The 12,510-nt window shown below is 43.5% G+C and overlaps 1 protein-coding gene across 4 annotated transcripts in view; it reads right to left on the minus strand.

Annotated features, from left to right (window-relative positions):
* Positions 1-9,306, minus strand: part of LOC135553162 (high affinity choline transporter 1-like) — a 37,015-nt gene extending 27,709 nt beyond the window's left edge. Inside the window, exons 1-4 of one of the 4 annotated variants that reach the window (XM_064985323.1) lie at positions 9,109-9,306; positions 3,792-8,660; positions 3,101-3,291; positions 2,693-2,806 (exon numbers count right to left, since the gene is read on the minus strand). In XM_064985323.1, the coding sequence (XP_064841395.1) occupies positions 2,693-2,806; positions 3,101-3,291; positions 3,792-3,973 (487 nt within the window). In that variant the 5' untranslated portion in view covers positions 3,974-8,660; positions 9,109-9,306. Of the gene's footprint in view, positions 1-2,692; positions 2,807-3,100; positions 3,315-3,791; positions 8,661-9,108 lie in introns of those variants that run through there. The other 3 variants (XM_064985326.1, XM_064985325.1, XM_064985324.1) reach the window with 3 other exon arrangements.
* Positions 9,307-12,510: the final 3,204 nt, after the last annotated feature.

Consider the following 12,510-nt stretch of genomic DNA (forward strand, 5'->3'; position numbering starts at 1 on the left):
TTTGTTTCCCTCAGTTCTGTGCTCTGTGTTTGTATGTTAGCACCCTGCCCTAGTGTTCTGTGTGCTCTTGTCGATTCCGGGTGACGTTCTTGTGGTATTCTGTTTTTTGTTTTTGTTTATTTTTGGTGAGTTTCTTTTGAGGTCTTTTTGTGTTTTTCCTACCACCTTTTGGATTTGCCATTTTTTGTATTTTAGGATTTTTTCTTTATTAAATACACCGTCTTAAGTACTGCTGTGTCTGCCTCATCTTCTGGGTTCTGCTGTCTATTCGTGGCTCAGTTGGTTAAGTGACTGTTTCTCACTCCGGAGACCCAGGTTCGAAACCGGGTCCTGACATGCTCCACTCCTTCTCCTGACATTAGGGCCTGTTCCACTCCTTCTCCTGACAGTAGGGCCTGCTCCACTCCTTCTCCTGACAGTAGGGCCTGCTCCACTCCTTCTCCTAACAGTAGGGCCTGCTCCACTCCTTCTCCTAACAGTAGGGCCTGCTCCACTCCTTCTCCTGACATTAGGGCCTGCTCCACTCCTTCTCCTGACAGTAGGGCCTGCTCCACTCCTTCTCCTGACATTAGGGCCTGCTCCACTCCTTCTCCTAACAGTAGGGCCTGCTCCACTCCTTCTCCTGACATTAGGGCCTGCTCCACTCCTTCTCCTAACAGTAGGGCCTGCTCCACTCCTTCTCCTGACATTAGGGCCTGCTCCACTCCTTCTCCTAACAGTAGGGCCTGCTCCACTCCTTCTCCTGACAGTAGGGCCTGCTCCACTCCTTCTCCTGACAGTAGGGCCTGCTCCACTCCTTCTCCTAACAGTAGGGCCTGCTCCACTCCTTCCCCTGACATTAGGGCCTGCTCCACTCCTTCCCCTGACATTAGGGCCTGCTCCACTCCTTCTCCTGACAGTAGGGCCTGCTCCACTCCTTCTCCTGACATTAGGGCCTGCTCCACTCCTTCCCCTGACATTAGGGCCTGCTCCACTCCTTCCCCTGACATTAGGGCCTGCTCCACTCCTTCTCCTGACAGTAGGGCCTGCTCCACTCCTTCTCCTGACAGTAGGGCCTGCTCCCGCCTGACAGTGGAATGTGTCATGAGCGGTTGATAATCACTCCCATAATTACCTCGTAACTGAACCTAAACCACCATGAAACTAATTTCACACATCTAACAACAGATGAAATAAATGAAGTAAATATCATGGGGGAGATTGGGTGAGTTAGAAAATGTTACATTTACATAAGAATTCAGACCCTTTACGCAGTACTATATTGAAGCACCTTTGGCAGCGATTTTAGCCTCAAGACTTCTTGGGTACGGTACTTGGCACACCTGTATTTGGAGAGTTTCTCACAATCTTCTCTGCAGATCTTCTCAAGCTCTGTCAGGTTGGATGGGGAGTGTCACTGCACAGCTATTTTCAGGTCTCTCCAGAGATGTCAAATCTTGACACCGCCTAGTATATAGGTCCTGGATTCATTATAATGTCATTATTGCTTTCATTCATTATTTATCAAGCACACTTGGCGCTTATAATGATGTTTCGGCTACTGATGATTCTTTCATTTGACTGCGCGTCTTGCTGATCGTGCATCTTGGTGGTTGGTGTATTTTGGTGTATTTGTTTTATTTTGGCGTTATAAAAAGAAGCTGTTACCGTGTTCCTACATTTTTTTGTTTCATAGTTGTAACAAAGGCACTCCACAAATAGAAATTGATTGAACACTTGAAATTGTGTTTTTTTGTGAGTTTTGTTTTTACATATAGCCTACAGTAACATAAACCAATGAAAATGCTATTGTGTTATGTGAAATAAAATAAGAATTGTATTCTAATATTACCTTAGACCTTCATAAATACACACAAATTATTATTTTAGCGATAGCATATATGAAATGTATTAATTACACTTTTAGAATGTTGCAGTCAGAATAACTGTTCATTAGCTTGAAGGTGGGGTCCCTTGAGGCCCAGTGGTTTTTGTGTTTTAAAGAAAATGGCAAAGATCACATTCATAGTTTAACATTTTTAAGAAAATAAAATGGATCTGATTTGGTTCGTGATGCTTTATGCGAGAAACAAGCTGTAAAGTACCTGGGAAAGACGTGACGCCGATACATATGAGGATATCATTGTTTCATTTCTTTGACATTCAAAGGCTGTGCTACAACCTTCTACAACCGAGGAGACAAAATATGTACTTTGCTTGGGAAGTAATCTAATTCTGTCACTATCAATTGATTAAGCTATTCACTTTCTGTACAATATAAGATCTTTAAACCCAGACAGCTTTTAGGGAAACACTCATTACAGCAGTCTCCTGTGGGTCACTCCCTTAGAGTGTTTAGTGGATGGTGTGTTGCTAATGCTAACAACCTGTGTCAGTGGATGGTATGTTGCTAATGCTAACAACCTGTGTTTAGTGGATGGTGTGTTGCTAATGCTAATGCTATCATGTTGTTAATACTAATGCTTGCAACCTGTATGGGTAGACGGCGTGTCGCTAATACTAACTACCTGTTTTTAGTGGATGGTGTGTTGCTAATGCTAATGCTATCATGTTGTTAATACTAATGCTTGCAACCTGTATGGGTAGACGGCATGTCGCTAATACTAACTACCTGTGTTAGTGGATGGTGTGTAGCTCATGCTAATGCAAGCAGTGCAGCTGATTGCAGATAAGCTCTCTTCGTGCTTCTTACCCAATAGGAATGTGATAAGATAAGCCAGCGGCCCCAAAGCCCAGATGAGACCTTGAGAGGGGGTGTAGACAGCCTCTGCAGTGCCCATGATGTAGCCCCCTCCAACCCACGTCGCTATGACAACAGATACACAGTCTTGAGCACAAACATGCACACACATCTCAATGAACAACACATTACTGGAAAACGTATATGAGTCACAGCATTACTGTTCACTCTAAGGTATAACACACTGTTACATCTTCCCTGACATCTCCAGGCTGAAGTACTGTTTCTGTCACACACACACACACACACACACACACACACACACACACACACACACACACACACACACACACACACACACACACACACACACACACACACACACAAACACACACAAACACAGAGAGAGAGAGGACTCACCTGTCATAGTGAAAACCCCCACCAAAACGTTGATATTGCGTCCTCCTATCATGTTGACCTCAGTCTTGCTGCCCACACATTTCTCCTCCTCCTTCTTGGACTTCCTGGAGGCCCAGATCCCTATGGCCAGGATCAGGACATAGAAGACCACCACTGCCACCAGGCCACCAACATCCAGAGCCATCCTGAGTCTATCACACACACACACACAAGACTTCCACCAGCATCCAGGGCATCCAGGGCAACGTCAACAACATGCATGTAGCCAATTCACACACGAGAGGAAGGGAGCACAGGAGAGGAGAGTTTGTGTTCTGTCTCTAACTCTCTGGGTTGCTGTGTGGTAGTCTGTGTCTCCTTCTCTCTCTGTGTGTGTGTGTGTGTGTGTGTGTGTGTGTGTGTGTGTGTGTGTGTGTATTTGGCTCCTGCGCTCAACATACAGCAGGTGGAGATGACATGCCTACTACAGTTATAGTCAGGTGTGGCAGAAAGTGGTATTGTTCTAAGTCCAGTGACACCCCCTGTGTAACAGTACTGCTTCTGTCCCTCTCCTTGCCCCAATCTAGGCTTTTACACAAACTCTCAAAGCAACTACTTCAAGGTCTCAGAGCGAGTGACATCACCAATTGAAACCCTACTAGTCTAGCGCGCACCGCTAACTAGCTAGGCATTTCACACAGGTTACACTCACCCCCCTTTGACCTCCTCCTTGTCCACAGCAAATCCAGCAGCCTGGCAGAGCCCAACTGAGTGATCCGGGTACGGCAACAATGTAACAGTATTGCTTCCGTCCCTCTCCTTGCCCCAACCTATGCTCTTATCAGGCAACTGCTTCAGAGCATAGTTACCTATTGCTCCTGTCATGACTTGCATGAATTATAGAAACCAGATTTTCCTCTTCTCTTCTTCCAATTCGTTTTATGACCGGTCGTAAAAACTGAAATATTGAGAGTGGAATGTGTGACTGTGGAACACACAGAGAGACTTGGCCAAAACTTAGCATAAAACGGTTTTATAATGAAACAATATTTCTGTATTCCAACAACTTGGAATGGTCCGCGGGTACTTAAAGAACAATCCCGTTGAATTTGTTAAAGATTTGCAATGTAACTAAGGCAGTAGAACAACATAACTGTATATCTGAATGTGTATAATTCTCAGTGATCAGATTCACATCTAAATGTTGGGGAACTGATATGATTAAAAATGAAACTATTTGTGAGAAGATGTGATGTTAGCCTTCTAAATGAGAGAATTGTTTTTCATATAAAGTCTTAACCAAGTCAGTGGCCGCGTCCATGTGAGCACAGACCCCCCCCCCCGAGTGCTTGAATAGCACTCATGACAAAATGTTCATTTAGTCAAGAAATCGCAGGGATGGGAGTCCCCACGCTTGAAATGGCTACTACTCTATAGACCAAGAGAGCATGGAGTTGTAGATACATGTTGAAATGGCTACTACTCTATAGACCAAAGAGCATGGAGTTGTAGATACATGTTGAAATGGCTACTACTCTATAGACCAGAGAGCATGGAGTTGTAGCTACATGTTGAAATGGCTACTACTCTATAGACCAGAGAGCATGGAGTTGTAGCTACATGTTGAAATGGCTACTACTCTATAGACCAGAGAGCATGGAGTTGTAGCTACATGTTGAAATGGCTACTACTCTATAGACCAGAGAGCATGGAGTTGTAGCTACATGTTGAAATGGCTACTACTCTATAGACCAGAGAGCATGGAGTTGTAGCTACATGTTGAAATGGCTACTACTCTATAGACCAGAGAGCATGGAGTTGTAGCTACATGTTGAAATGGCTACTACTCTATAGACCAGAGAGCATGGAGTTGTAGATACATGTTGAAATGGCTACTACTCTATAGACCAGAGAGCATGGAGTTGTAGCTACATGTTGAAATGGCTACTACTCTATAGACCAGAGAGCATGGAGTTGTAGCTACATGTTGAAATGGCTACTACTCTATAGACCAGAGAGCATGGAATTGTAGATACATGTTGAAATGGCTACTACTCTATAGACCAGAGAGCATGGAGTTGTAGCTACATGTTGAAATGGCTACTACTCTATAGACCAGAGAGCATGGAGTTGTAGCTACATGTTGAAATGGCTACTACTCTATAGACCAGAGAGCATGGAGTTGTAGCTACATGTTGAAATGGCTACTACTCTATAGACCAGAGAGCATGGAGTTGTAGCTACATGTTGAAATGGTTGGCAATTTAAATACAGACCAGAGGAGGTGAGGATGCAGTGCCCACACATGAAATGGTTAAGAAAACTACAAGACTACACATTCACAGTCTCCAGCTGTATATGTTAAATAGTCTAGTAAACTTGACTGAAGACGAGAACACTTCCCTATCGAACGACTGAATGGTACTCTGAAAGATCCATTCTGGAGAACACTTCCCTGTCAAACGACTGAATGGTACTCTGAAAGATCCATTCTGGAGAACACTTCCCTATCGAACGACTGAATGGTACTCTGAAAGATCCATTCTGGAGAACACTGTCCTATCGAACGACTGAATGGTACTCTGAAAGATCCATTCTGGAGAACACTTCCCTATCGAACGACTGAATGGTACTCTGAAAGATCCATTCTGGAGAACACTTCCCTATCGAACGACTGAATGGTACTCTGAAAGATCCATTCTGGAGAACACTTCCCTATCGAACGACTGAATGGCACTCTGAAAGATCCATTCTGGAGAACACTTCCCTATCGAACGACTGAATGGTACTCTGAAAGATCCATTCTGGAGAACACTTCCCTATCGAACGACTGAATGGTACTCTGAAAGATCCATTCTGGAGAACACTTCCCTATCGAACGACTGAATGGTACTCTGAAAGATCCATTCTGGAGAACACTGTCCTATCGAACAACCAAAGTGTACTCTGAACTTATTCATTCTGGAGAACACTTCCCTATCGAATGATGGTACTCTGAAAGATCCATTCTGGAGAACACTTCCCTGTCAAACGACTGAATGGTACTCTGAAAGATCCATTCTGGAGAACACTGTCCTATCGAACAACCAAAGTGTACTCTGAACTTATTCATTCTGGAGAACACTTCCCTATCGAATGATGGTACTCTGAAAGATCCGTTCTGGAGAACACTTCCCTATCGAACGACTGAATGGTACTCTGAAAGATCCATTCTGGAGAACACTGTCCTATCGAACAACCAAAGTGTACTCTGAACTTATTCATTCTGGAGAACACTTCCCTATCGAATGATGGTACTCTGAAAGTTCCATTCTGGGGGACATTTCCCTATCGAGGCTTTGCGCACTGCCGGCTATCCAAACACAAGGGACACAATTTTACACAAACTCTCAAAACCTTCAGCTTTAAAAATAGGATGGAGACTATGCGGCTACGAGACTTTAGCCTGTAGAAAAATGTTCAATAGAATAAGTTTACTGTTCCTTAACAGAATAGAGACAGACTGGCCAAATCAACCTCAAGGTAGCCAGATGCACTACTTGGGGATAGCCTAAACAACGGGTTGTATGTCTTCCAATAAGGCCAACAGAGATGGTTTTTGATCTACCAACAAAAAGCATCTTATTTTACCCTCCTCAACTGTCAATGACCCACGAGAGCACATACAATAGAAGTCGGAAGTTTACATACACCTTAGCCAAATACATTTAAACTCAGTTTTTCACAATTCCTGACTTTTAATCAGAGTAAAAAATGCTCTGTTTTAGGTCAGTTAGGAACACCACTGTATTTTAAGAATGTGAAATGTCAGCTTTATTTCTTTCGTCACATTCCCAGCAGGTCAGAAGTTTACATACACTCAAAATTTAAAATAGTTTAAATTCGGTCAAACATTTTGGGTAGCCTTCCACAAGCTCCCACAAAAAGTTGGATGAATGTTGGCCCATTCCTCCTGACAGAGCTGGTGTAACAGAATCAAGTTTGTAGGCCTCCTTGCTCGCAAACGCTTTTTCAGTTCTGCCCACAAATTTTCTATAGAATTGATGTCAGGGCTGTGTGATGGCCACTCCAATACCTTGACTTTGTTGTCCGTAAGCCATTTTTCCACAACTTTGGAAGTATGCTTGGAGCCATTGTCCATTTGGAAGACCCACTTGCGACCAAGCTTTAACTTCCTGACTGATGTCTTGAGATGTTGCTTCAATATATCCACATAATTTTGCTGCCTCATGATGCCATCTATTTTGTGAAGTGCACCAGTCCCTCCTGCAGCAAAGCACCCCCACAACATGATGCTGCCAGCCCTGTGCTTCACGGTTGGGATGGTGTTCTTCGGCTTGCAATCCTCCCCCTTTTTCCTCCAAACATAACAATGGTCATTATGGCCAAACAGTTATATTTTTGTTTCATCAGACCAGAGGACATGTCTCCAAAAAGTACAAACTTTGTCCCCATGTGCAGTTGCGAACCATTGTCTGGCTTTTTTTATGGCGGTTTTGGAGCAGTGGCTTCTTCCTTGCTGAGCGGCCTTTCAGGTGATATCACTATAGGACTTGTTTAATGTGGATATAGATACTTTTGTACCTGATTCCTCCAGCATCTTCACAAGGTCCTTTGCTGTTGTTCTGGGATTGATTTGTACTTTTCACACCAAAGTACGTTCATCTCTAGGACACAGAATGCATCTCCTTCCTGAGTGGTATGACGGCTGCATGGTCCCATGGTGTTTATACTTGAGTACTTTTGTTTGTACAGATGAACGTGTTACCTTCAGGCATTTGGAAATTGCTCCCAAGGATGAGCCAGACCTATGGAGGTCTACAATTGGATGATTTCTTTTGATTTTCCCATGATGTCAAGCAAAGAGGCACTGAGTTTGAAGGTAGGCCTTGAAATACATCCACAGGTACACGTCCAATTGACTCAAATGATGTCAATTTGCCTATCAGAAGCTTCTAAAGCCATGACATAATTTTGGGGAATTTTCCAAGCTGTTTAAATGCACAGTCAACTTAGTGCATGTAAACTTCTGACCCACAGGAATTGTGATACAGTGAGTTAAAAGTGAAATAATCTGTCTGTAAACAATTGTTTGAAAAATGACTTGTGTCATGCACAAAGTAGATGTCCTAATCGACTTGCCAAAACTATAGTTTGTTAACAACACATTTGTGGAGTGGTTGAGAAACGAGTTTTATTGACTCCAACCTAAGTGTATGTAGACTTCCCTTCAACTGTAGCTGTCACTCATTCACCCACAAACAGGCTCAAGCAGGGACTAGATTACATTTACATTACATTTAAGTCATTTAGCAGACGCTCTTATCCAGAGCGACTTACAAATTGGTTTCAGACTCAGGACGATTTTCTTCTTGAGTGGATTGTCGGGGGCCTGAACATAATTATAAATCATTTGTAAACTGCAAATGGACCACAATAATCCCACACAGAGATAATATTTGACTAAAACTTAATAATTTCAAACCTTGCTTACATTTGTATATGATCACGTGTCTCTCTATTATGCGTGGGAACACTTGGGAACAGGTTACACAAATGAAAATCACCTGGAGCTGATTTCCTGGGGTCCAATGAAAATGCAAAAAAAAATAATAATAATAATATATATATATATTTGTTTTTTGCTCATAAAACATGGAGGACAAATAAAATTACATTTGGGCTGCCAGTTGGGGAACCCTGGGCTAGAGAGAGAGAGAACAAAACTGCATTGAAAATACAACCCATATTTCTTTATTTATTTTCCCTTTTGTACTTTAACTAGTTGCACATAATTGCAACACTGTATATAGATGGATATAATGATATTTGAAAAGTCTCTGTTACTTTGGAACTTTTGTAAGTGTAATGTTAGACTACTGTTCATTTCTGATTGTTTATTTCACATCTGTTTATTATCTGTATCACTTGCTTTGGCAATGTAAACATATGTTCCCCCATACCAATAAATCCATTTGAATTGATTTGAAATAGAGCGAGAGGAGGGGGAGAGAGAGAAATAAACCCACCCTGACTCCTGCTCTCGGTAGATGTGACGCGTCTCGCTCAGTCAGAAGCGTTTACGGCGCTCGCGCTCCAAATCAAAGCGATGTCAGGCGGATCTATTCTTCCAGCATGATCACTGTATGGCTCTGAAACTTTGTATGATATTCCTTGGAAGGCGACAGCGTGAGTGAGTGTGCAGTGCGGGCTCATGGGAGAAGAGAAACAAGGGAACATAGCTGTGTATGTGTGTGACTCGTGCACGCCCCTTGCATGGGTCACATGCAGACATCTCACTTTGAATGGTATTTTCCACTCCACAGATGCATGAAGTCGCGGGTATTTTGTGTCGAGCAAAAGTCACCCTGGGAACCAAACACACACGGTGGGATAGTTTATAATAAATCAAATCAAACGTTACCGGTCGCATACACATATTTAGCAGATGTTATTACGGGTGTAGCGAAATGCTTGTGTTCCTCGATCCACCAGTGCAGTAATATCTAACAATACACACATCTAAAAGTATTAGGATGAGCAATGTCGGAGTCCGGAGTGTGTATATAGCACAAAACACAACCTCCATGAGAAAGTTGTGACACCTGTACAATGAACAGGAAATTAATATATATATATATCAATAAAATAAAAAAATCTATATTTATCACACACAGTGCCATGAAAAGGTATTTGCCCCCTTTCTGATTTTCTCTATCTTTGAATGTCAGGCCATCTGTCTGCGCAGCTGAGTCAGGCAGGAAGACAAGGATCCAAAACGCACAATCAAGTCTACATGAAAATGTCTAAAAAAGCTCAAATTTGAAGTTTTGGAATGTGGGGGTAACACTAACGCACACACCTGGGGTAACACTAACACACACACCTGGGGTAATACTAACACACACACCTGGGGTAACACTAACGCACACACCTGGGGTAACACTAACACACACACCTGGGGTAACACTAACACACACACCTGGGGTAACACTAACACACACACCTGCGGTCACACTAATACACACACCTGGGGTAACACTAATACACACATCTGGGGTAACACTAACACACACACCTGGGGTAACACTAACACACACACCTGCGGTCACACTAATACACACACCTGGGGTAACACTAACACACACACCTGGGGTCACACTAATACACACACCTGGGGTAACACTAACACACACACCTGGGGTAACACTAACACACACACCTGGGGTCACACTAACACACACACCTGGGGTAACACTAACACACACACCTGGGGTCACACTAACACACATCTGGGGTAACACTAACACACACCTGGGGTAACACTAACACACACACCTGGGGTAACACTAACACACACCTGGGGTAACACAAACACACACACCTGGGGTAACACTAACACACACACCTGGGGTATCACTAACACACACCTGGGGTAACACTAACACACACCTGGGGTCACACTAATACACACCTGGGGTAACACTAACACACACCTGAGGTAACACTAACACACACCTGGGGTAACACTAACACTCATGCATGTATTGTATCTATTCCTTTGAAGTTGTCATGATGATTGATGTGTAGGGACCTGGTTGAACTGAGGGGGGTCTGTGTTTGAACATTTGAAAGATAATGGCCCCACACCCCCTATTTCTATTGCCCTTATGGTTGCTGTCTATGAAGCAGGAATGGCTGGGAGGGAGATTGTGTGTGTGTCTCTGCATGGGGTGTTAGAAACAAGGTCCCTTCGCATTGTGTGCATTTCAAGCTTTCAACAACAATAAAACAGCCATCTAAATAATGTTTCTCGGTCTAACACACGGTTGAGTTTCCTATTTAGTTGTCTTTATATGTACATGCACAGAGCTTCCAGAATGCTCCAGCCTGTGGTTGTTCGGGGCATGTACACCGGGGAGGATTTTGAAAGAGGGAGATTAGAACCCCATAATAGGGGGTAAGAAAGATCCTAAAGGTAACTTCAGATTCAGGTTTAGGGTGTAATAACTTTAGGGAAACCACATTTCACACTATGTACAGACATAGAGACCCAAAACATAAAGGTTTAACAGGTATGAATGGATATTCAATGTACAACAGTAGTCTTCTGTAACAAGCAATACGTGTTAAATATGTGCCACAGTCAATCATGACAGCCTCTTTATGAAAGGCCTTTACTCATGACTTCAACAGATTCATTTTCTACCCATCTTATTCATTAATGCTGTGGGATACGTACCTGATGTGGAATAGAGTTCCATGTAGTCATGGCTCTATGTCGTACTGTGGCCTCACATAGTCTGTTCTGGACTTGGGGATTGAGAAGAGACTTCTGGTGGTATGTCTTGTGGGGAATGCATGGGTGTCAGAGCTGTGTGCTAGTCGTTTAAACAGACAGCTTGGTGCTTTCAACATGTCAATACCTCTCACAGATACAAGTGTGATGAAGTCAAATCAAATCAAATCAAATTTATTTGTCACATACACATGGTTAGCAGATGTTAATGCGAGTGTAGCGAAATGCTTGTGCTTCTAGTTCCGACAATGCAGTAATAACCAACGAGTAATCTAACTAACAATTCCTAAACTACTGTCTTATACACAGTGTAAGTGTCATGTCTTGTTATGTCTGTTCCTGTCCTTTCTCTTCATTCTCTCTCTCTGCTGGTCTTTTTAGGTTACCTTCTCTGTCTCTCATCCCTCAGCTGTTCTACATTTCCCCTAACTAGCTCATTCTCTCTTTCCCCACCTGTTCTCTCTTCCCCCTCTGATTAGGTCTCTATTTCTTTCTCTGTTCCTGCTACTTTCAGTGTCTGATTCTTGTTTGTGTTTTTTGATGCCAGAAGCAAGCTGTCGTCTCGTTTGCTTCCACCTTGTCCTGTCCTGTCGGAGTCTGCATGGCAGGTGCAACCTGCATTATACTACGTTCTTTTGTTCCATTGACTACGTTGGAAGAGGATTTATGCCATTCCTGTTTTTTATTAAAGAACTCTGTTTTCTGTTAAAACCGCGTTTGGGTCTTCACTCAAGTTCATAACAGAAGAATCAGACCAAGAATGGACCCAGCGGCTCCGGACCCTTTTCACTCCGCCGTCGAGATCCAGGGAGCGATGCTAGGCAGACACGAGGAGGAATTGTCTGCTGCTCAACATGCCGTTGAGACCCTGGCCGTCCAAGTCTCCGACCTCACAAGACGGGTTCACCAACTCCACCTCGATCCACCGCCCACTTCCAGGGTTTCCGAGTCTCCGGAGCCCAGGATCAACAACCCGCCGTGTTACTCTGGGGAGCCCACTGAGTGCCGCTCATTCCTCACTCAGTGTGATGTGGTGTTCTCTCTCCAGCCCAACACTTACTCCAGGAGCGCAGCCCGCATCGCCTACGTCATTTCTCTCCTTACCGGACGGGCGCGTGAGTGGGGCACGGCA

Source organism: Oncorhynchus masou, chromosome 13 (assembly GCF_036934945.1).
Source record: "Oncorhynchus masou masou isolate Uvic2021 chromosome 13, UVic_Omas_1.1, whole genome shotgun sequence".
NCBI lineage: Eukaryota > Metazoa > Chordata > Actinopteri > Salmoniformes > Salmonidae > Oncorhynchus > Oncorhynchus masou.